The sequence below is a fragment of the Nycticebus coucang genome, chromosome 23, assembly GCF_027406575.1.
Source record: "Nycticebus coucang isolate mNycCou1 chromosome 23, mNycCou1.pri, whole genome shotgun sequence".
NCBI classification, from domain to species: Eukaryota; Metazoa; Chordata; class Mammalia; order Primates; family Lorisidae; genus Nycticebus; species Nycticebus coucang.
This window is the reverse complement of record NC_069802.1, coordinates 24,466,081-24,492,125: the sequence shown is the minus strand read 5'-3', so window position 1 is coordinate 24,492,125 and position 26,045 is coordinate 24,466,081. Positions and strand designations below refer to the sequence as shown.

The window sequence follows — 26,045 nt, the reverse complement described above, 5'->3', positions numbered from 1 at the left end:
ACCGAGGGCAGTAAAGTGAGACTCTGTCTCTACAAAAAAAAAATAATAATAATAAAATAGTTCAAGAGTTTGCCGTCTCTTCTACCAATATTATAATATTTATGCAAAAGATGTTTACTGAATGCCTTCTGAGTAGAAGATACTCTGCTCAGTAATAAATTAGATACAGATTCTGCCTTTAGGTATCTGCATGGTTTAGTAGTTGAAGTAAAACTTGGACACAGTGACTGTAATGGAGGAGGCTAGGAAGTTTTATAGTAGTACTGGCAAGGAGGAGGGTATAGGTGGTTTCGTATCAGATTGTTGTTTTCCCTTTGCAATCAAACTTCTAAAAAATCTACTTGGTCTTTCTTTCCCCATTTTATTCAGTAAAATGTGGGCAGAAAATATTTTGGAGTTATACCGTGCAAAAATTCAACTCCTTTTTTTTCCCCATTAAAGTTTAATGAGCTATTTTATCTTCACTTAGCTCTCGATCATGTCTTGAGACCGGGGATGTAAATCAGTTCTCTGAAGTTTTTGGAGAGCTAGGCTGATGCTTCATTTTCTGGGCTGTTGAGGTTGTTAGGCTTCTTATTCTGCATCAGCATTTTCCAGAGCGTTTTCTGTTGATACTAGTTCTGAGAGATACTCCACAGAAAAGGTTCCATGGACAAATAAGCTTGGGAACTTAGGCACACTGCTTTCTTCCTGATGAATCACAATTTATTTTACTAATTTTAATATACTTGATATTTTAGAAGTACTTCGAAAAGCTAATACTATATAGAGTTTTTATAGATCCCACACCCAGTTTCCCCTGTTATTACATCTTACAGTGGCATATGGTACATTTATTACAATTAATGAGCCCATATTGATAGATACAATAGTATTAACTAAATTCCACACTTTATTTAGATTTTTTTTTTTTTTTTTTTTAGTTTTAACTAATATCCTTTTTCTGTTGCAGGATCCCATCCAGGATACCACATTACATTTGTTTGTCATGGTTCCTTAGGCTGTTCTTGACTATGACAATTTCTCAGTCTTTCCTTGTTTTTGACGACCTTGACAGTATTGAGAAGTACTGGTCAGGTATTTTGTAGACTATCTCTCTGATGGCATTTATCTGATGTTTTTCTCATGATTAGATTGGGATTGTGGTTTTTTTGGAGGAAGACCACAAAATGTGCCATTTACATTTGTCACATCATATCAGGCTACCCTCTACCAACAGGATGTATACTGTTGATGTTGACCTTGATCACCTGGCTGAGGGAGGACAGCATTTGTGAAGTTTCTTCACTGTAATGTTTACTCTTTTTTCCCTTCTTTCCATACTGTGGAAAGGAAGTTACTAAGTATAGCCCACACTTGAGTACAGAGTTATGCTCCAGCTTGAGAGGGGAGTATCTATATAAATTATTTATGGAAGAATTTTCTGTTCCCTGGTCATTCATTGAATTATTTATGTCAATATGGACTCAAAGATATTTACTTTTTAACTTTATTTTTAATGCAATGCTCCTTTATTTTGTTGTCCACAATTTATTTTGGCATATTAAAGGCTCAGAGAAGTTCTGAAGTAAAGAAACCTGTTTAATTTTATTTAATCCACTGTTTTTCAAAGTTATGTGACTGTGAAAGTCTGTTTTCATGTAGCATGCTATGGAAACTTCTTTGCTATATCTTAAAGATGAAATAGTATTTGAAAAAAACTGACATACAATGTGATAAATATAAGTGCCTAAGTTTTCTTGTGAAATAATACTAGTAAGTACATAGAACTCTCACTATGTGCCAGGTACCATTCCAGTGCTTTACATGTATTCAATTCTTTAATATTTGTGACAACCCTGTGAGGTGAGTTACTTTTATGGTCTTGGATAGGTCTAATTTTGCAAAACTATTAGGTGGTAGAGCTTGGATTTGAGCTTGGATGGACAGTCTGGCTCCAGAGTTTACACTAGCTGATAATATTTAGCCTATATCTCTGTACAATCCAGGAGTACTCACTCAGGCAAACTCAAGATGCCATTTACCCTGTTCTCATTAACTTGGTGACCATAGCAAAAATGAGAATTTTGTTAATTTTATAATACTTTGGTTCTCACCCTCTTCCTAATTGGGCTTTCTGCCTTCTAAAACTTCAACAACTTTCGGGATAGAGCTTAACTTCCTTATTAAAGCTTGCAAGGCTGTAAGTGATCCTGTCCTTCTTTACTATTCCATTCTTATCTCTTGGCTTCTCACACTGTCCCTCCCCATCCTGTCATGCACATAAACACCTCTCTCTCTACTCATATTTCTTGACCTCCTTCACATGTTGCAACAGAACTTTTGCTTGTGCTGTTGCTTCCACTTGGAACAGCCTCCCCCATTAACAAATATTTCTAGCTAGTGTCTGCACAGCATTCAGGTTATCAGGTGAGGTGGGCTACCTGACTCCCTGATCTCAGATACTCAGGTGCTTTTCCTGCATCTCCCAGGCACCCTGTTCCCTCTCATAATACTTGGTTGTCTGTGTCATCATCTAGATTCTGTAGTCACTGTGAAGCAAAACTAGTGTCTCCCTTTTCACCACTCTATCGCCAACATCTGGCGCAGTCTCCAGCCCATGATAGATACCCAATAGATATTTTTTAAAATGATGAATGATTTCTCTTAATTCTAGGGTTAAAAAGATCCATGAAGTGAAAAAATAAAAATAATGTATAATGTACCCTCCTAGAAAATAATCAGACCCTTTACCTAATAATTCTGCTTCTAGAACCTTTTATAAAGGAAAGAATCAGCAACACAGAAATTTGTGTTTGTAATAACTGTAAAAAATTTAAAAGAATCTAATGGAACAGCAGCAATAGAACTTATTTAAATGTAACATGGTATTTCTGAAAAACAACGTTAAATGGGCATTAAAAATGTCACTTTTGAAGAAATGAAATAGGAAAATGCATATCATTTACATTATAATCTTATAAGGAAAAATCAAAATATAAAATAATTCCATTTTAATCAAATTATACATAATGTGTGTTTGTGCATGGTTCACTATGAAAGTTTGGAGACAAATTGTTTTATGGTCCATGATTGCACTTCAAAGAAATACAGTCGACAGCTTCCCTTTCTGATTCACCTGTGCAAATTTCAACTTGCTTGGCTTATTGGTGTTGCTTTGAGGGCTTCATTTGTTTCTATCTATACAGATTTTGTTTCTTGATTTTTGTGTTTCCAAACTTTTGTAATGGCCCACGCATGTATATATATATGTCTCTGTGCACTTAGAGTGCCGTGGTGTCACAGCTCACAGCAACCTCTAGCTCCTGGGCTTAAGGCATTCTCTTGCCTAAGCCTCCCGAGTAGCTGGTACTACAGGCACCTGCCACAACGCCCGGCTATTTTTTTGTTGCAATTTGGCCGGGGCCAGGTTCCAACCTGCCACCCTCGGTAAGTGGGGCCGGCGTCCTACTCACTGAGCCACAGGCACCACCCTTATTATTTCATTTTTTACATAGTCTGTTTTCTAAATTATCTAGAATGTGTTACATAAGTATTTTATAATTCTAGAAGAATCACTAAAATGTTTTCCATTAGATAACTGGGTTAAAATTGTTTTGTTTTACTTTGTTTTATTTTTGTCAGGGTGAAGAAAATAATTTTTAATTTTAAAATCTCATAAGCTTCTTTAATGTACTACATATTGTATATTATACAAGCTCGTGAACTTGCTGCTGTGTGCTTACCCTGGCAGCACTGTACAAACAACTCAGTAAGGTTTCATAACCTTGGCATCTCGGGGTCTCACAGTTGTGTACATGTTGATGTGTGGCGGTGTCTTGCTGAGTGGCATTCTTTATTTTTGCATGTATGTGCTGTCCTGAGAATGTTGTAGCTTGACTTAGAGTAAGAACAAACATTCGTAAATTTCTTATTAAAGTTGGCAAGAGTGGAAGTGAAATCAGGGACATGTTAGTCCAGGTTTATGAGGAAAATGCCACGAAGAAAACTGCAGTGCAAAAATGGATTGAATATTTTTCTGAGGGGAGAGAAAGCGTCACTGATGAAAAGAGGTCAGCCAGTAACAAGCAGAACTGACGAAACCATTGCACAAATTTGTCAAATTGTGTGTCAAGATTATTGGCTGACTATGAGAAGCATAGCAGGCCTAGTAAATATTGATAGAAAAACAGGAAAATCTTAACTGAAAACCTTGACCAACAAGTCATGGCTCTTGCATCATGACAATGTACCAGCTCACACTGTCTGTAAGGGAGTTTTTAGCCAGCAAACCAATAACTATATTGGAACAACCTCCATGCTCACCTGAACTGGCTCCGATGACTTTTTTCTTTACTTAAAGATAAAGGAAATATTGAAAGGAAGACATTTTGATGACATTCAGGACATCCAGGGTGTTATGATGACAGCTCTGATGGTCATTCCAGAAAAATTGAGTTCCAGAATTGCTTTGAAGGGTGTACAAGGCACTGGCATCAGTGCAGAGCTTCCCAAGGGGAGTACTTTGAAAGTGACTATAGTTACATTCAGCAATGAGATGTAGTACTTTTCCTAGGATGAGTTTCTGAACTTAATTGTCAGACCTCGGATTATGGATTTTGAAGACTTCTTTTTACTTTCATTGTTATAAAAAAGTAGCAATGCAGATAGAGATTAAAGATGGCGGCCGAGTAACAGCTTCCCTGCAACTGGGAACAGCAAGTCTGGGGAGACAAGACACCAGGCATCTTTGGCCGGTGGGATCTGCCTATAATCATCCCTTTGAGGATATAGGGAGCCAGCAAGGGACTTCTGGACCCCAAGAGGAGGACAAAAACAGTGGAAAACTGGCAAGTGGTTGCGTGTATTTGATCGACCTAATCACGCCAACAACCGTAAGTACAAGCAGCAGTGAGACTGCAAAGCGGAAAGGCCTTACCTGTGAACTGTTTCAGTGTTCTTGGACTTGGCACTCAGTTGAACTGCCTTGGGGAGAGCTTGAGCAGGAGTGTGGAGAACTTTGGGCATTGTCTGGGGCCCCAGACTGAGCCACTGAGCTGGGCGCAGGAAGCCATTGTGAAAGAACTGCCCCGGCAAGCTCCGCCCTCAGGGTCTCAGAGGCGGTGCCTGTGGCTCAAAGGAGTAGGGCACCAGCCCCATATGCCAGAGGTGGTGGGTTCAAACCCAGCCCCAGCCAAAAACTGCAAAATAAAAAAATTAAAAAAAAAAAAAAAAAAGAACTGCCCCGGCAAGCTCTGCCCTCAGGGTCTCAGAGCAAGGATTGGGCCGGTCAAAGTAACCTACTGACTGAGCAGCCTAAAGGCGGGGACTGAGCTGCCTTACAACCTTAATCCTTAGGGGCAGAGTGAGACGGTTTTGGCACACTGGAGCCTTGGGCTTTTGCCCTGGGTAGAGTGCTGTGACGTCACAGCTCATAGCAACCTCAAACACCTGGGCATGGCACCGCCCAGACCTCCATAAGAGCTGTGCAGCGACCCCTGACCGGTGACCCGCACCCACTGGACCTCCACATTCCCTGACCAGGAACTGCGGGAGCCACGCAACCCTGTGTCCTCCCTCCTGTCCTCCCAGCTTCCACACTAGCCCGTTCATCTGGACAGGGACTCTGGTAACTGCGGGCCCTTTGGAGCCCTCCCTGCCTCTGCACAGAGCTCTTCTCCTGGCCAGAGACTGCTGGAGCCTTGGTCTCTCTGTGCCAAAGTCACTGGGCACCTGGCACTCCCAGAACCATGCGCACCACCCCCAGCCCTGTTGCTGGATCTGGACGTGTCACAAACCGGAGCTGCTTCCACAACCAGAACTCCCTAGCTAGAGCAGCCCCAGAGGAACAACACAGGGTCACTCCCTACAAAGATCCAGCAACAATAGAGTGATCCCGCTGGGGTCTAATCTTGGAGAGACACCTCCCCAACTCTGAGGACGGCCAGAGGCAATGGTGAAAAACAATCATGAGGTGAAATCAACAGAAAAACTCTGGCAATATGAATAATCAGAGTAGATCAACTCCCCCAAGGATCAATGGGGCAGAAACACCACAAGACCCCATGCACAAACAAATAGCTGAGATGTCAGAAATTGAATTCAGGATCTGGATAGCAAATAAGATCGAATTAGAATTCCAAAAGTTATCTCAAGAATTCAACGGATTCAAAGACCAAATGACCAAAGATTTCGACACATTGAGACAAGAAGTTGCATCCCTCAAAGATCTGAGAAACACAGTAGAACCCCTCAGTAGCAGAATGGAGCAAGCAGAAGAAAGGATTTCTGACATCAAAGACAAAGCTTTCAAATGCTCCCAAACCCTCAAAGAAGAAGAGAAATGAAGAGCAAATCAGACCACTCTCTCAGAGAGCGCTCAGATAATTTGAAGAAAACCAGTATTTGTCTTATAGGGATCCCTGAAAGTGACGAAGTGGCTTCACAAGGAACAGAGTCTCTTCTCCATGAGATTATGAAGGAGAACTAATTCAGATAGCAGACAGTTTCAGAACTCCAGCACGACTCAACCCAAATAAGACATCCCCCAGACACATCATAATCAATTTCACTAAAGTTAATATGAAGGAGAAAATTCTGAAAGCTGCCAGACGAAAGAAAACCATTACCAAAACAAGGGGAAGAATATCAGAATAACTGCAGATCTCTCTGCTGAAACCTTTCAAGTTAGAAGAGGATGGTCATCGACTTTTAATCTCCTAAAACAAAATAACTTTCAACCCAGGATCCTGTACCCAGCTAAACTGAGCTTCATTTATTATGGAGAAATTAAATACTTCAATGACATTCACATGTTGAAGAAATTTGCCATAACTAAACCAGCTCTCCAGGATATTCTCAGACCCATCCTCCATAAAGACCAGCGTAATCCTCCACCTCAAAAGTAAACTCACCCAGAAAATTTTGATCAAATTCCAACTTCCACAGTCGCAAAAGGATTAAAAATGTCCACTGGACTCTCCAAAGGCTTATCAATACTCTCAATTAATGTGAATGGTTTAAACTGTCCTCTAAAGAGGCACAGGTTGGCTGACTGGATAAAAAACTCAAGCCAGATATCTGCTGCATCCAAGAATTGCATCTGACATTAAAAGACAAGTATAGACTCAAGGTGAAGGGATGGTCATCTATATTCCAGGCAAATGGAAAGCAGAAAAAAGCAGGCGTTGCAATCCTGTTCGCAGACGCAATAGGCTTTAAACCAACCAAAATGATTAAGGATAAGGATGGACACTTCATATTTGCTAAAGGGAATACTCAATATGATAAGATCTCTATGATTAATATTTATGCACCCAACCACAATGCAGCTCAATTTATAAGAGAAACTCTAACAGACATGAGCAACTCAATTTCCTCCACTTCCATAGTAGTTGGAGATTTTAACACCCCTTTAGCAGTGCTGGATAGATCCTCCAAAAAGAAGCTAAGCAAAGAAACTTTAGATTTAAACTCAACCATTCAACATCTGGACTTAACGGGCATCTACAGAACATTTCATCCCAAAAAAACTGAGTACACATTCTTCTCATCAGCCCACGGAACATACTCCAAAATCGACCACATCCTAGGCCACAAATCTAATCTCAGCAAATTTAAAAAAATAGAAATTATTCCTTGCATCTTCTCAGACCATCATGGAATAAAAATTGAACTCACTAACAACAGGAACCTGCATACCCATACAAGAACATGGAAGCTAAACAATCTTATGCTGAAGGATAGATGGGTTATAGATGAGATTAAGAAGGAAATCACCAAATTTTTGGAACTAAACAACAATCAAGACACGAGTTACCAGAACCTCTGGGATACTGCAAAGGCAGTCCTAAGAGGGAAATTTATAGCACTGTAAGCCTTCCTCAAGAAAACGGAAAGAGAGGAAGTTAATAACTTACTGGGACATCTCAAGCAACTGGAGAAGGAAGAACACTCCAACCCCAAACCCAGCAGAAGAAAATAAATAACCAAAATCAGGCCAGAGCTAAATGAAATTGAAAACAAAAGAATTATACAACAGATCAATAAATCCAAAAGCTGGTTTTATGAAAAGATCAATAAAATAGATAAACCTTTGGCCAACCTAACCAGGAAAAAAAGAGTAAAATCTCTAATTTCATCAATCAGAAATGGTAATGATGAAATAACAACAGACCCCTCAGAAATTCAAAAAGTCCTTAATGAATACTACAAGAAACTCTACTCTCACAAACATGAAAATCTGAAAGAAATCGACCAATACCTGGAAGCACGCCACCTACCAAGACTTAGCCAGAACGAAGTGGAAATGTTGAACAGGCTTATATCAAGTTCTGAAATAGCATCAACTATACAAAATCTCCCTAAAAAGAAAAGCCAGGACCAGATGGCTTTACATCAGAATTCTACCAAATATTTAAAGAAGAACTAGCACCTATACTACTAAACCTCTTCCAAAATATAGAAAAAGAAGGAATATTACCCAACACATTCTATGAAGCAAACATCACCTTGATCCCCAAACCAAGGAAAGACCCAACAAGAAAAGAAAATTATAGACCAGTATCACTAATGAGTATAGATGCTACAATACTCAATAAGATCCTAACAAACAGAATCCAACAACACATCAAAAAAATTATACACCATGACCAAGTGGGATTTATCCCAGGGTCTCAAGGCTGGTTCAATATACGTAAATCTATAAATGTAATTCAACACATAAACAAACTTAAAAATAAAGACCATATGATTCTTTCAATTGATGCAGAAAAAGCTTTTGATAATATCCAGCATCCCTTCATGATCAGAGCACTTAAGAAAATTGGTATAGAAGGGACATTTCTTAAACTAATAGAGGCCATCTACAGCAAACCCACAGCCAATATCGTATTGAATGGAGTTAAATTGAAATCATTTCCACTTAGATCAGGAACCAGGCAAGGTTGCCCATTGTCTCCATTGCTCTTTAACATTGTAATGGAAGTTTTAGCCATTGCAATTAGGGAAGAAAAGGCGATCAAGGGTATCCACATAGGGTCAGAAGAGATCAAACTTTCACTCTTTGCAGATGATATGATCGTATATCTGGAAAACACTAGGGATTCTACTACAAAACTTTTAGAAGTGATCAAGGAATATAGCAATGTCTCAGGGAACAAAATCAACACCCATAAATCTGTAGCCTTTATATATACCAACAATAACCAAGCCGAACAAATAGTCAAAGACTCTATTCCTTTCACAGTAGTGCCAAAGAAGATGAAATATTTGGGAGTATACCTAACAAAGGATGTGAAAGATCTCTACAAAGAGAACTATGAAACTCTAAGAAAAGAAATAGCCGAAGATGTTAACAGATGGAAAAACATACCATGCTCATGGCTGGGAAGAATCAACATTGTTAAAATGTCCATCTGCCCAAAGCAATATATAATTTTAATGCAATTCCTATTAAAGCTCCATTGTCATACTTTAAAGATCTTGAAAAAATAATACTTCGTTTTATATGGAATCAGAAAAAACCTCAAATAGCCAAAACATTACTGATCAATAAACACAAAGCAGGAGGAATCACACTACGAGACCTGAGACTGTACTATAAATCCATAGTGATCAAAACAGCATGGTTCTGGCACAAAAGCAGAGAACTAGATGTCTGGAACAGAATAGAGAACCAAGAGATGGATCCAGCTACTTACCGTTATCTGATCTTTGACAAGCCAATTAAAAACATGCAGTGGGGAAAAGATTTCCTATTTAACAAATGGTGCTGGGTGAACTGGCTGGCAACCTGTAGAAGATTGAAACTGGACCCACACCTTTCACCATTAACTAAGATAGACTCTCACTGGATTAAAGATTTAAACTTAAGACATGAAACTATAAAAATGCTTGAAGAAAGTGCAGGGAAAACTCTTGAAGGAATCGGCCTGGGTGTATATTTTATGAGGAGGACTCCCCAGGCAATTGAAGCAGCATCAAAAATACACTACTGGGACCTGATCAAACTAAAAAGCTTCTGCACAGCCAAGAACATAGTGAGTAAAGCAAGCAGACAGCCCTCAGAATGGGAGAAAATATTTGCAAGTTATACCTCCGATAAAGGTCTAATAACCAGAATCCACAGAGAATTCAAACGTATTAACAAGAAAAGAACATGTGACCCCATCTCAGGGTGGGCAAGGAACCTGAAGAGAAACTTCTCTAAAGAAGACCGATGCAAGATCTACAAACACATGAAAAAAAGTTCATCATCCTTAATCATCAGAGAAATGCAAATCGAAACTACTCTGAGATATCACCTAACCCCAGTAAGAGTAGCCCACATAACAAAATCCCAAAACCAGAAATGTTGGCGTGGATGTGGAGGAAAGGGCACACTTCTACACTGCTGGTGGGAATGCCCACTAATACGTTCCTTCTGGAAGAACGTTTGGAGAACACTTAGAGACCTAAAAATAGACCTGCCATTCGATCCTATAATTCCTTTATTAGGTGTATACCCAGAAGACCAAAAGCCACAATATAACAAAGACATCTGTACCAGAATGTTTATTGCAGCCCAATTCACAATTGCTAAGTCATGGAAGAAGCCCAAGTGCCCATCGACCCACGAATGGACTAGGAAATTGTGGTACATGTATACCATGGAATATTATGCAGACTTAAAGAAAGATGGAGACTTTACCTCTTTCATGTTTACATGGATGGAGCTGGAACATATTCTTCTTAGCAAAGTATCTCAGGAATGGAAGAAAAAGTATCCAATGTACTCAGCCCTACTATGAAGCTAAATTATAGCTTTCACATGAAGACTATAACCCAACTATAGCACAAGACTATGGGGAAAGGGCCAAGGAAGGGGAAGGGAGGGGGAGGTTTTGGTGGAGGGAGGGTAATGGGTGGGGCCACATCTATGGTGCATCTTAGAATGGGTACAGGCGATTGCACTAATGTACACAGGTATGATTTAACAATAAAATAAATAAATAAATAAAAATTAAAAAAAAATAAAACATAACCATAGGAAGGTTGAGATGTACCATTTTTGGCCATGGGGAAAAGAAGACATCATATATGTAGATGATACTCATTAATATAAACAATAATAGATATTAATAATAAAACTATTTAACACCTAAAAGGAAAAAGTAGCAATGCTGCAATACTCACTTTGAAAAATTTTAATACAATTGCTTCTTTTATAAATCTTTTGCTTTTCATGACTTAGAAATTACCTTATTCATAAAACTCTTAAAATCCTTTGAGTCAATACCAGAGATTCCAGTTATTAGAGAAACTGATTTGAAGGCAAAAGTAATTTCATTTGGAGAGGATATTGGTTTGGATAAAAGGTAAATGCCTTCCTATTTAAACATTTTTAATGTAAAAGGCTATTCATTTTTTTATTAAGTAACATTTTAAAGCTTTGTATTTATTTCATAAGTTATTGGATAGACCATCACTTTTCATTTATTTTTTGTTGCTAAGTGCAAATTGAAATTGTTATTTAAATAATAGCACAGGAATAATATTTTTTGAGCATTTTGTTTTGATACTTAGGGCCCATTTATTTCCCTTCACATAGGACATGAGAAAAATTAAGTTTCTATAAAAATGTAGTTAGAATGGACCTTCAAGTTTTTCCTCATTTCCGGTTGTTCTCTAGGATTTCTGCAAATAGGGAGCTCACAATTTCTTTGGGTTAAGCCCTATTTTGATTAAATCTTTCTACTTGTTGGAAAGTGTCTTTCGTGTATGAAATAGTCATCTGCTTCGTGTACCTTTTACTCTGTGCTTCTCATTCTGGGCTTGGTATGTAGAAGGCATTCAGTGAGTCAGTGAGTGAACAAAGGAGTGAAGGAATATCACTTATTTAAGATTGGAGTTCTTGGGGGACCCTAGAGGATGACCCAGACTCAAACCAGCTACTTGCTTTTCATCTTGAATTTCCACTCATTTTCAGGAAATCCTGACCTGTTTCTGTCTTTGGAACTAACTTCTCTGACCATATGAGATTTCCATGGAAATGATTTCTCTCATCATCTGACTGAGGTTCTTGCAAGGGATACCTTGGAGAAGACCTCACCACTTTGTCACAGTGTTACAGATATGGGACAGGGCATGGGGAAGACATGGCCAACCACTGGGGTCACTCTTCTGTCATTGTTTTTAGGATTTGCAAGGAGGTGGAATGTGTTCCATTGACAACTAGTTTTGCTGTATCTAGCTTTCCTGTTTCTTTGCTTATTCTTTCATGTTCTTTCTATGGTGATGACATGGCTTGATATAACTCTTTAGAGCTTTTTGCAGCCTGCCCCATATTATTTATATATTTGCCTTACCCTTACCTCCACCACAAAAGCGATATGTTTCTTAGTGACAGGAATGCTCTTTTATTCATCTTTAGTAATGTGTGCTTAATAGGTGACCAATTAATATTTGTTGAATCAATTTCTTTTCATTATTTGAAAACTCAGACGTTTATTATACTTCATTTTCTCTTGTTCTAGCCATAAAAACTCCAGTTCTTTGGACTTGAATATCATTTTCTTTTTTCCTCAAATTTTAGTCCTGTTCTCTGTTCTGTTCTGGGTTATTTCTAACTGCCTGCTTTAGTTGCGTAGTGGCAAAAAAAAAAAAAAAGAAAATCAAATAAAGTTTTGATTAGCCCTTCTTCAGTTCTTACTATTTTTTCTCATTCTGCTTGTATGTGTTCTTTTTAAAAAGTTTTCTCATTTTTAAGATGAGAATAATACACATCTTGTAGGATTAATAAAGTAACTTATATAAATACATGTAAACCTCATAGTTGTGTTTTGTCAATTTTTCCACTCAGGATACTTTTGTCTGATGTCTAATTTCTTCTGTATTAATTTTTCTTTTAATTGTTTTCTCTCTATCTTACATTTAATGCTAAATTTAAGGTTGGTAAATTGAAATTCTTGGTACAATGAGATATCAATTTAGTAGAACCATGGTTAAGCACTTTATGGATTAAGCAGACAGTTAGAAGTAACCCAGAACAGAAGAAAGAATGGGACTAAAGTTTGAGGAATAAAAAAAATGATATTCAAATCTAAAGAACTGGAGTTTTAATGGCCAGAACAGGGGAAAATGAGGTATAATGTCTGAGTTTTCAAATAATGAAAACGCCTGAATAAACTTTTTGCCAAAATAACTTTAAAAGATAAGTTAACAACTATGTTTCAGAATATTTTGTCAAGATGTCATTACAAAAGTCATTTTTCTACAACCTTCATGTTTGAGTTTTTAGTAGCTTTTATGCTGTATTAAAATTGTATGTTGTAGTCTTGAAAACACATATAGTACAGTTGACCCTTGAACAACATGGGGTTTAGAGGCTCTGCTCTTTGTCCACCTAGCAGTCAAAAATCCACATATAACTTTTGTTTTTTGTTGTTGTTGTTGCAATTTTTGGCTGGGGCTGGGTTCGAACCCACCACCCTCAGCGTATGGGCCAGTGCCCTACTCCTTGAGTCACAGGCGTCACATATAACTTTTGACTCCCCCAAACTTGATTACTAATAGCCTGCTGTTGATCTGAAGCCTTACTGATAACATAAACAGTTGATTAACACATATTTTGTATGTTGTATGTATTATATACTGTGTTCTTACAATACAGTGAGCTAGAGTAAAAAAATGTTAAGAAAATAATGAAGAAGAGAAAATATATTATTTATCATTCATTAAGTGGAAGTGGATTATCATGAAGGTCTTCATCCTCATCGTCTTCACATCAAGTAGCTGAGGAGGAGGGTTGGTCTTGCTGGGTACATGGCAGGGCTGGAAGAGGTGGTGAAGGTGGAAGGCGAGGCAGCAGAGGCAGGCTACTGGATATTATTATAGAAATACATCATAATTTCTGCTTTGCTTTTTCATTTTTCTAAAAATAGTTCTATTAGTATATGCGTATAGTATCAATCCTTCTACCATTTGCTTCAGTTTCAGTGCCTGTGTCACAGGAGGCACCATGTTGTAAAAGAAGTCAAAAGAAGCCTTGAATAATCACAACCCTTCTGCCAGGTTGTCTCATGTCCATTTGTGTTCTGGTCCTGCCTCTTGAATTTCTCCAAGATCCATATCTTGAAACTCTTTACCCCCTACCTTTTTTGCGTAATTCACAATCTCTGTCATGATTTCCTTGATTGACTCTGTTGTAAATCCTCTGAACTTACACAGCATCTGGACACCCTTATCTCTGACAGGAATTCATTGTTTTGAGTTGATGGCTTTCCTGGCCTTTTTCAGAAGAGCAATGGCATCATCAATGGTGTATTTCTTCCTGACTTTCATGATGCTCTCTCTGTCATGGTTCTCTTCCACAGTGTTAACAATCCTTTCCATAGAATACTGTGTGCAATGAAGCTTCAAGGTCCTTATGAACCCCTAACCTAGAGGCTGAATCAGAGACAATGTGTTTGGGGGCAGTTAGACCACTTCAGCACCGTTGGTGTTGGACTCAGAGGGTTCTGGGGGGCCAGGGCATTGTCCAATATCCAGAGAACTTTAAAAGTCACTCCTTTACTGGCAGGGTACCTCCTGACTTGAGAAACAAAGCATCAATGAACCCAATCCAGAAAAAGTGTTCTCATTTGTCCAGGCTGTTAGACTGGCAGCCTCAAGGCTCAAGGGTAAGCGGCTTTATAGTCCCAATCATAAACCTGACTGCATTTGGCCAAAACAGAGTTACACTGTCCTGTCCCTTCATGCCTTAAATCCTAGTATTTATTTCCCTTCCTTACTAATAAATGTCCTTTGTGGCATTTTTCAACCCCACAATAGGGCACTTTCTTCTGCATTTTGAAAACCTGTTTGGGAGGATATTCTTTGCCCTCAATGATTTTCTTAATGGCATTTGGGAAGTTAGCTTTAGACTCCTGGTCTGCAGAAGCTGCTTCTCCTGTTATGTTGACATTTTTAAGTCAAACCTCTTTCTAAAATTACAAACCATCTTTTGCTGGAGTTCAATTCTCCAGCTTTAGATCCTTCACCTTCTTTTTGCTTTAAGTTGTCCCATGATGACTTTGCTCTTTCTTGAATCCTGTTAGAGTCTGTAGGTAGGTACCTTTCTTATAGCAATCCTGCACTCACATAAAAGCTGCATTTTCAGTGCTAGATGAAAAGATATTTCAAAAAAAGTGCACAGTTTTCATGCCTGCTGGCATAGACAGCTGCAGCAGTAGCCTCATGAATTTCCTTTTCTTTCTTTCTTTTCTTTTTCTTTCTTTCTTTTTTTTTACAATGGTCCTTAGTCTGGATTCATTTATCTTAAAATAGCAGGAAACCACAGCTTCAGGCTTCAATCTATGGTGCATGTCAAGCAATTCAGCTTTTTCTTGAAATGTCATGATTTTTCTCTGCTTCTTGGGAACACTTCCAGCCTCACTACTGGCACATTGTGTGGGCTCCATGGCAATTCAAGGTTCACAGTATTGCGTGCAAAGTGATGAAAAACACGTGAGAGCTAGGAGGGATTTTTTTTTTTTTTTTTTTACTGTAATAACTCAATTTACTGGAGCAAGAGCTGCTCACATGGAGATCATTAGCTTTACAGGGTGTTTTAAGCTGATACTTGAAAGACTCGAGCTCATCACAATAGCAACAAGTGGTTGCTGTGAAATTTTACCATGGTACAATATGTACTATAGTTAAATTTTCGTAATTATGATTTAATGCTGTGTCTTTGTTTACATTTCTCTCAACTATGCATGGCACTGTGTATGGTCTGTGTGTTTGCAAATTTTGATAAATTTTAACTTTTTATAATAGATTTGTGTATACTTTATGCTAGGAAATTATAAAATAGACTACTATCATCTATCTATATTTTATGCATTCATGACATACCTAACTTTTTCTAATTTTTTTTGATACTTCTTTGGCTACATGGTTTTTCTATGAAGTTTTTCAAATTATTGCAAATCTCCCCAAGTTTTCCAGTATATTTTGTGAGAAAAATGTGTGTGTAAGTGGCCTTACACAGTTCATGCCTCTGTTCAAGGATCAACCCTGAAATCAGCCACACATTGATTTCTTTTTTTTTTTTTTTTGTAGAGACGGAGTCTCACTTTATGGCCCTCGGTAGAGTGCCGTGGCCTCACACGGCTCACAGCAACCCCAACTCCTGGGCTTAAGCGATTCTCTTGCCTCAGCCTCCCGAGTAGCTGGGACTACAGGCGCCCGCCACAACGCCCAGCTATTTTTTGGTTGCAGTTCAGCCGGGGCCGGGTATGAACCCGCCACCCTCGGTATATGGAGCCAGCGCCTTACCGACTGAGCCACAGGCGCCGCCCCACACATTGATTTCTATTGTAACTTTCTTTGTCTTTATGTCTGAGAGTTATTCTCTTTTTATTAATTCTAGAGCCATTGTTATGAGTTACTGAAAATAAGAATATTTATAACCATAGTTTGATAGCTAGCAATTTGGTTCCTTATATAATATTAATAGAATAAATAATAAAATTTTAGGAATTACATTTTTAACATTTATGCAAATTTTATTTTTATTATAATAAAGGGAAAGGTTTTTTTTGTTAAATAAGCTTTGTCTTACCTGCTCCCTTCACAGCTGGAGTGGAGGGAGCAGGTGTTAGAACGCTTATTAGAGGAAGTGATAGTCAGCTGAGACTTGAAAGGTGAGCAAGATTTATCCAAATAAAGTGGCATAAGGATCTTGGGGATGAAAGGTATTGTTATAATTAATATTTGATCATTAATAAGGGATCTAAGTAAGGGGTACCAAACAAGTCTTGAGAACTATTTGTAGTAAAAGAAGCTAATTGAAAATAAGCCAGTAAATGGAATTAGTTTTGGGGTTAGTTCGTGTAATTTATTAAGAGTATTCCCTTATTCTTGAAAATGTATTTCTACATATTTGGTAAAGTAAGCCTACATTTTACACAGCTCTATATTTTTCCTGCAGATGAATTATTCATTGCTTAGGCCAGTGCATTAAAATTTATAAAAGTGCAGCATGACTTAGAGTAGAAATATTTTAAATCATTGAGCATCTGTTTTTAGTAGACAAAGTGTGATACGTGTCCTGAGAGGTGAGGGATGGGGTACTATAAGAACCTGTAAGCAGAGGCACCTGGTGCCCTCTGGGTTGGAGGAGCACGAGAGACAATGTTTCTTCTTCCCTGGAGGGAGGGATATTTAAGCTAATACCTTAAAGGGCGAGTAATATTTATTTAACTAGAGTAGGAATAAGAATGTTGGGGGTGTCAACACTTAAGCTCTCATATGGAAGTAAATCTCAGTGAAGTCAAGCTGGGAAGGGGGATAAATTTACACCTATTCGGAATGGTGCCCACTGTCTGGATGGGAGCATACTCACAACCTTGACTCAATTTGTGAAAAAAACAAAAACAACTAGGCATGTAAACAAAATACGTGTATACTGTAATATTCTGAAATCAACCCGCCCCCCAAAAAAGAATGTTAGGGGTGGGAGTAGAGTATAAAGAGCATATTTAATAATATTTAAGTATGCATATTTAAGAAGCTAAGATAATGATAGCTGTAGTAAAAGCAATTAATTACTGAATGATTATTATTATCATCCTATTATACTACTATTTGAAGCAGTTTACATGTATTAGTATCGTTAATTTTTATACATGTAACATCCATATAAAAGAGCTATTATTATTCCCCTTTCATTAATTCATTATAACTGTCCTTCATGAGTAATATATAGTTCTCTGCTTTTCTCTTCACTGGGTCTGATTTCAGAAATTTGGTGTTATTTTGTTTTAGGTTCAGTGAGCTGGAAGTGGCCTATAGCCATATTTTTAGTAGAAAGAAAACAATTATTATGGAATTTTAACTTTGAATTGTAAAGAATAGTATATTAAAATATGGTATATGTGGATAATCAAATCTATGACTATTAAAATTAATTTATAATTTCCAGTTTACAAGAAATAGAGGGATAGACAAGAAGGAAAATAATTCTGTGAAAAATCGTAGGACAAATCAAAATTGTGACACATTCTAAAAGATAACTGGCCTGGACTCTTCAACTAAAAGAGACATAACAACCAAATATAATGTAATTCATGAATTTTGAATAGATCCTGAATTTAAAAAATATAAAATATATTTTGGGGATGACTGAAAAATTTTAAATATGGACTAAATATTAAATGGTATTATGAAATATCAATTTTCTTAGGTGTGATATTGTATTGCGGTACATAGGAGAGGGTCTTTATTCTAATATGCATGCTGAAGTATTTAGGAGTGAAATGTCGTGTTTGGAAAAATTACAATATCATTTTTGTGTATTTTTATTTCTTACAGTGTAGTTAATAGGATTCAAATATTTGCAAAGTATTATTAAATATTTACGAAATACTTATATTTTATGTAATTAACCTTTTTATTATGTGCTATTTTTCCATATACTATTTATTACCATATGACTTGCTGACTTATTTTTTTGCTTAGCCTCATTCCTATTCTCAACTGAAATATAAGTTCTTTGAGGACTGAGACCTGCTATTATTTACTGCTTGGTTCATAGCACTAAGGATAGTATCTGGCACATAGGAGGCAATATTCAATATTTGTTGAGTGAACTAATGAGTAAGGATAAACAATCTCAACCAGCTTTACCATTTCTATGTAATTCATAAATATTTAATAGTTTTTATTAGTTTAGGTTTTATTAACCAGAAACAATAATAGATTGTTCCTTTTGTTTCAGGGAAGTTGGGAAAAAAGAATTTTGAAGAGTTTAAACAGTATGTGCACTGAACTGAGTATCCCATTGGCACGAAAGGTACTTTTAACATTTTTCTGTTTATTAAGTATTATGATACTAGAAAGCATCATGAAATTATATAAATGTTAGGTGCAATTTTTTAACTAGTGTATTACCTCGTTTTAAAATAAAAATATATAAAAGGTCAATTATGTGGGTCTTGTTTACATAGATTTCTATCATGTATACTGCAATGATTATTGCAACAAACCGTATCTTTGAAAATAAATAGAAATATAGAATCTGTAGTATAGATTATTTACAAGTTTGGCTATAAATATTATGAATATGCTTTAATTAGCATAATAGTCATATTCCTTGAATCAGAGATGGAGTTCAGGCATTCTATGATCTTTTAATAGGCAGTATGGTGCCATCTTTTAGTATTAAGATAGGGAACAAAAAGAACAATTTGTCATCTCTGTAGAATTGGAATTCTATTTAGATCTAATACTCAATATTTATCTGTCACTTGGGGCATTGAGGGGGGAGAGGTGGAAAGGAAAGAAAAACCACTTGAGGAATGCTTTGGATTCTTTATAGCTGCTCACAAGTAGTTAAGAACCAGTTTCCCTTCACTTCATTCTTACCACCTGGTATTTATTGCTTGCTGTTGGACAGAATAGAGTGGATATACTTTCGATAACATCCAAGGACAAATCACTGAAGCCACCAGAAGGATGGTGTAAAAAAAAAAAAAAAAGGATAAATATATATGAAAAATTGTCTAAATATGTAGTATTGTATAATATACTGTCTTTCATATAGGAAGATGATGCTACTATCTCAGTCACACTCTCTTGGCCAGTCCCCCTTGAGATGTATTTCTGAGATTGCTGGATGGGGTAAAGGATGTAGTATGTGGCTGAGGAGCAGTTTTGCTTTGTGAAATTTACTGGCCAGTACAGATCATTTACCTTCTTTTCTTAGACTCATTAGCACCATACTCTAACTGAGCCATTGAGACTAGATATAATGTAATAGTTAAATAATAATAATTTAAGTGTAACTCACAAAAAAGTTCACCATATTTAATGAAATTATTTTTCCTTTAATGGCAGTTTACTTTTAAATAAGTTACTGATTCTTGAACTTATAGCTGAATTGCTATAACTTCAAAAATGAAACCAATTTAAAAATTACGTTTTTTAGAGGCCAGTTGGAGAACAGAAAGAACTTCTTAATAAATGGAATGAAATGGGAACTGATGAACCAGGTATGTGAAGAACTTTTTTCAAAATTTAATAGTGGAAGAAAATAGCCTTATTAACTATGAATCCAAAAGAACATAATTAATATTGGCCTTGCCTTTTGGAAGGATAGCAACTTTCTCTCCCACTAATTTTCTATCATCTGTCTTGTTTGCTCGACCTTCCATTTTGTAGTTTAAGAATTACTAATTTTGGTCTATGTTTTCCATTATTTTGAAAATACTTAAATCATTTATCCTTTTTAAAAGAAAAATTTTAGAAAATTTTTAAAAAGAGTAAATTTAATTTATTCAGTGGATTTTGAACTCTTGTAATTAAGGCAAATACAGGGTAGACATAAAGTTTGTGTGCAATTTAAAATAGTTTAACATAGTAAATTGCACATGAACTTTATATCCATCTTGTATTTTACTAGCTTCTTTACATTGAGTTATTAAAATAGGTTAAATAGTGAAAAATAAGTTTCAAAACTCTACAATTTTATTTTGATTCATTTTAATATTTAAAACCTAGTCCATTTTATAAACATATAATGAGTAATGATATTTCATTTACTATGGTGAATGCCACTAGTTAAACACATAGCCATATACTAGGTGCATAACCCCTTTCTTTCTCTCTTTTACCACTGCTAAAAAAAATGGATGAGGTACTAGTTAACATATAAGTGCCACAGAAGAGGAAGCAGTGGGTTATTTGAGTTTCAAAAGAAAGAATAGTTTAATACAACTAGAAAAATTCACTAAGAATGCATTCTAAGTACTTTGAGAATTCTCATATAGAACTTTTATATTACGTTGACGTTGTCAATTCAGTTATAAATAATTTATAATTTATGAGTAGAATATTCATAATTTTTTCTAGAATATGTCAGGGGAGATTGTCTTATCATTTTTATGCACCTAAGGATTTTCTTGAGATAGGTTCTATTGGATAAATATACATTACTGGAACATACTCAATAATGACAAATAATACTCATCACATGTTTGGATTAATCTGTTTGCATTGCAACATATGAAAGAATCACTAATATTTATTATTAATAAGACTTCCCATATTATTATTAACTGAAATGTTGTTTTAATCTGTCTTGTAGATCTAAGCCTTTTCAGACCTGTTTATGCACCTAAGGATTTTCTTGAGGTAGGTTCTATTGGATAAATATACATATGTTATTGAAGGAATAATGTGAAAGAAATGATGATGTAAGAATATCTCCACACAGAGGGATCACCATGTATAAAGCTCAGAGCCATTGAAGCAGTGGAATGACATGATTAGACCTGTATTTGGAAATTGCTCTTGGAAAATATATTGGAATACGGAAAGTTTAGGGCCAGGTAGATCAATTAGGAAGATTTTGATTAAAAAATAGTCACTATATGGTTTGGTCCCAGTTTTTGGCACCAAAAAACACTAAAAAAAAAAAAACACAAAACAAACAAACAAAAAAATAGTCACTATAAATCATGTAGCCTGCTGAACGTCTGCATGTTCAGTAATTTTTTTTCTTTTTTATTCCCCCACCCTCCACCCTAGGAGTCCAGGCTAGACATGTTAAGGGCCTGAACTAAGAGAACAGCATTAGAAATGGAAAAAATTTGACAAACTTGAGGGAGATTTTAAAAAGGATTTGGGAACTGGTATGGGGACTTTGAGGAAAACAAAAGATAATGATAGCCTTCAAGTACGGAGATTGGGTGACTGGCCAGAGGTTACATGCCCTTGAGATAGAGAATACAGGAGGAGGAACAGGTCTGTTAGTGAAGGTGATATGCTTAGTTAAGTTTGGAGGCATATCAAACATTCAAGCAAAACTCTTCAGTAGGCACTTGGAATCCTGTTTTAATTCACCTATCTTATTCCTCTCTATGTGTTTTGGATCTTACGTGTTAGTCTGTCAGCTTTATCTTCAAAATATATCCAGAATCCACCCACCTTCTATCACCAGCACTGCTATGTCCAAGCTACCATCACCTCTTGTTTGGAAGATCTTCCTAACTAGTCTTCCCACTTCTACTTTTGCCTAACCAGCATCCGTTCTTAGTACAGCTTCTCAGAGGGAGGCCTTTATTTTATTTTGTCTTATTTTATTATTTTATTTCTTGGGACAGAGTCTCATAGCTCACAACAACCTCAAACTCCTGGGTTCAAATTCTCTTCCCTCAGCCTGCCGAGTAGCTGGAACTACAGGTTCCCATCACAATGTCTGCCTCATTTTTCTATTTTTGGGGGTCTTGCTCTTGCTGTGGCTGGTCTTGAACTCATGAGCTCAAGCAATCCACCCGCGTCGGCCTCCTAGAGTGCTAGGATTACAGGCATGAGCTTCTGTACCAGGCTTTTAAATGCAACTCAGGATAAGCCACTTTTCTGGGATCTAGTGGCTTTCTATCTCACTCTACTCAAGTCTTGAAAGTGGCCTAAACCACCCCATTTGATTCGATACCACTTTACTGCGCTGAGTTCATCTCCCATTGTTTTTCCTTCTTCTTTGTCCTACTTCAGCTGTGTTAGCTTCCCAGCTTTCCCCTGTCTTCCTCCCAGCTAAGAGCACCTTTGCTGTTTGTTTTCTCTGCTTGCAAGGATTTTTATCCAAGTATCTGCCTGCACCTTCCCTCACTCTTCATGTCTTTGCTTAAATGTCACCTCAGCAGGGCCTTCTCCTGCTCGGAACTCCTTATGCCTCTTTCTACCTTTGTTGTTCTTCACAACATTTACGTTACATACGTAACATACTATCAATCCATTTTGCTTATTGCCTGTCTGTTTCATTACCAGGGGGCAGGAGCTTTTTATTCTGTTTCTTTTATGGCTACAACAACTACCCAGAGTCAGATATTGACAACACTCATAAGACTTCACAGGGTACAGCCACTTAAGGCTTTCTTTCAACAAGAGAAAGCGAGCAGAGGCACACACGTGGAGAGCCACATTTCCAGTGGAGCTTCGAGGGCCTTTTCTCAGTTGTATAGGATCTGCTTCATTTTTGGGTTGTGAACCATCATGATACCTGCAAGATATCTTGGTCTAAGGAACCAAGGCAAAAGTTTTTTGATTAAATCAGATACAAGCTACCACGCTGTACATTTTCAATAAACAGTGTAAACAAAATGATGTGGAATGCCTCCATGGGAGTTTTAGATATCAAATAGCACATAAAAGATTAGTTATGGCTGGGTACAGTGGCTCACGCCTGTAAACAAAGAACTGTAAGGAGCTGAGGCGGGTGGATTGCTTGAGCTCAGGAGTTCAAGACCAGCCTGAGCAAGAGTGAAAATCAGCCATCTCTACTGAAATAGAAAAACTAGCTGGGCATTGTGGTGGGCAGCTGTAGTCCCAGCTGCTTGGGAGGCTGAGGCAAGAGAATCTCTTGAGCCTAGGAGTTTGAGGTTGCTGTGAGCTATTATGCCACGGCACTCTACCCCAGGGCGACAGAGTGAGACTGTCTCAAAAAAAAAAAAAGAAAAAAAGAAAAAGATTAGTTATTAGTACATTAACATCTTGGCCAAGGGTTACTACCAAACTTCCAGGTATCCCTGGAGATAAGCATAGCTCTACCATGGATCAGTAGTAAGTTAATCCTATCTTAATTGCTCTGTCCCCAACAAGTAAAACAGTGCTTAACACACAGCTGCTCAATAAATATTTATTGAATGAATGAGTAAATGAATGAATGTTTCACATTTTATTTTTATCTATTTTCTGAATCTGTTGTCTCTGATAATCAGTTTTGCCAGAATTAAGATTTTGTTAGAAATTATTTCAGAGCTTTCAGAGTGGTAAATAGTTTCTTTTTGACTTTAAAGAGACAACAGATTGGTAAGGAACTACCTTTATGATGTTGACTTTATTTCTCTTAGCTTATTAAAAGTTTTTCCCAAACATTTCCCTTTTTTAGCACTTAAGGGCTGAAATTTCATGTAATTTTTTAATCAATATGCTTTCTCCTTAGTTAATCCTAACAATCTGTTTCCTAGAAGACAGTTGCTAAATTGATTCTTTCTTTCACTCACTTTGAGAATTTTCCTTTAATTTAAGAACATTGTCTATAATTATTACCTTAGTTACAGTTTCTATATTTCTAATATTTTCTCTTTTCTGTTACTCATGTATTTAAAATTCCTTCTCCTTTTTCTATTTTCTGTGTTTGTGAGTTTCCCATGTAGTATGATCCCTTATTTATGTAATTAGGCTAAAATTATGCTGTTCTGTATTAGTCTTCATTTAACATGTTGATTCTTTCCTAAGTATTTTATTTTTAAAAATAAATATCATTTATATTTTTAGTTAGAATATACTGTCTACAATTTTAGGAAACTCTTTGGTATTATAACACATTACATTTTATTTGCCACTGGTTACCAGTTCACTAATGCTTTCTTTAAATATGATAGTGTTTGTGTCATAATCTCGTCCACTGCATTCTTGATGTTTTCAGTTAAAAATATTTTTAAAGTAGCTCAGCACCTGTAGCTCAAGTGGCTAATGTGCCAGCCACATACATCAGATCTGGCAGGTTCGATCCAGCCCAGACCTGCCAAACAACAATGACAACTACAACCAAAAAATAGCGGGGCGTTTTGGCAGGTGCCTGTACTACCAGCTACTCAGGAGGCTAAGGCAAGAGAATTGCGTAAGCCCAGGAGTTGGAGGTTGCCGTGAGCTGTGATGTCACGGCACTCTACCCAGGGCAACAGCTTGAGGCTCTGTCTCAAAAAAACAAAAACAAAAATAATTTTTTAAAGTTATTTTTATTTTTCTGGAGAAATGCATGTTGTTAGAAAGATAAGAAAATATACATAAGAATAAAATTTAAAATAAAATTACCCACAATGGCATCACATAGCAATAACCACAATCACTACTATACTTTTTATTTTTATTTTATTTATTTATTTATTTTTTTATTGTTAAATCATAGCTGTGTACATTAGTGCAATCAAGGGGTACAATGGGCTGGTTTCATATAAATCTGAAATATTCTCATCAAACTATTCAACGTAGCCTTCATGGCATTTTCTTAGTTACTGTATGTAGACATTTGTATTCTGCCTTTAGTAAGTTTTGCCTGTACCCATTCTAAGATGCACTGTAGGTGTGGCTACACCCATTACCTTTTCTCCACCATAACCTCCCCCCTCCCTTCCCCTTCCTTGGCCCTTTCCTCATAGTCTTGTGCTATAGTTGGGTTATAGCTTTCATGTGAAAGCTATAGTTTAGCTTCATAGTAGGGCTGAGTACATTGGATACTTTTTCTTCCATTCCTGAGATACTTTGCTAAGAAGAATATGTTCCAGCTCCATCCATGTAAACATGAAAGAGGTAAAGTCTCCATCTTTCTTTAAGTCTGCATAATATTCCATGGTATACATGTACCACAATTTGCTAGTCCATTCGTGGGTCGATGGGCACTTGGGCTTCTTCCATGACTTAGCAATTATGAATTGGGCTGCAATAAACATTCTGGTACAGATGTCTTTGTTATATTGTGATTTTTGATCTTCTGGGTATACACCTAGTAAAGGAATTATAGGATTGAATGGTAGATCTATTTTTAGGTCTCTAAGTATTCTCTAAACATCCTTCCAGAAGGAACGTATTAGTGGGCATTCCCACCAGCAGTGTAGAAGAGTGCCCTTTCCTCCACACCCATGCCAACATCTCTGGTTTTGGGATTTTGTTATGTGGGCTACTCTTACTGGGGTTAGGTGATATCTCAAAGTAGTTTTGATTTGCATTTCTCTGATGATTAAGGATGATGAGCTTTTTTTCATGTGTTTGTAGATTGTTTGTCTGTCTTCTTTAGAGAAGTTTCTCTTCAAGTCCCTTGCCCACCCTGAGATAGGATCACATGTTCTTTTCTTGCTCATACGTTTGAGTTCTCTGTGGATTCTGGTTATTAGACCTTTATCGGAGGTATAACCTGCAAATATTTTCTCCCATTCTGAGGGCTGTCTGCTTGCTTTACTTACTATGTTCTTGGCTGTGCAGAAGCTTTTTAGTTTGATCAGGTCCCAGTAGTGTATTTTTGATACTGCTTCAATTGCCTGGGG

General features: G+C 36.9%; 1 protein-coding gene across 1 annotated transcript in view; it reads left to right on the top strand.

The window, feature by feature from the left end:
• Positions 1–26,045, top strand: part of TBC1D19 (TBC1 domain family member 19) — a 128,910-nt gene that overhangs the window by 25,421 nt on the left and 77,444 nt on the right. Inside the window, exons 5-7 of the mRNA XM_053577513.1 lie at positions 18,722–18,796; positions 19,931–19,994; positions 21,089–21,135. Of these exons, the coding sequence (XP_053433488.1) occupies positions 18,722–18,796; positions 19,931–19,994; positions 21,089–21,135 (186 nt within the window). The remainder of the gene's footprint in view (positions 1–18,721; positions 18,797–19,930; positions 19,995–21,088; positions 21,136–26,045) is intronic.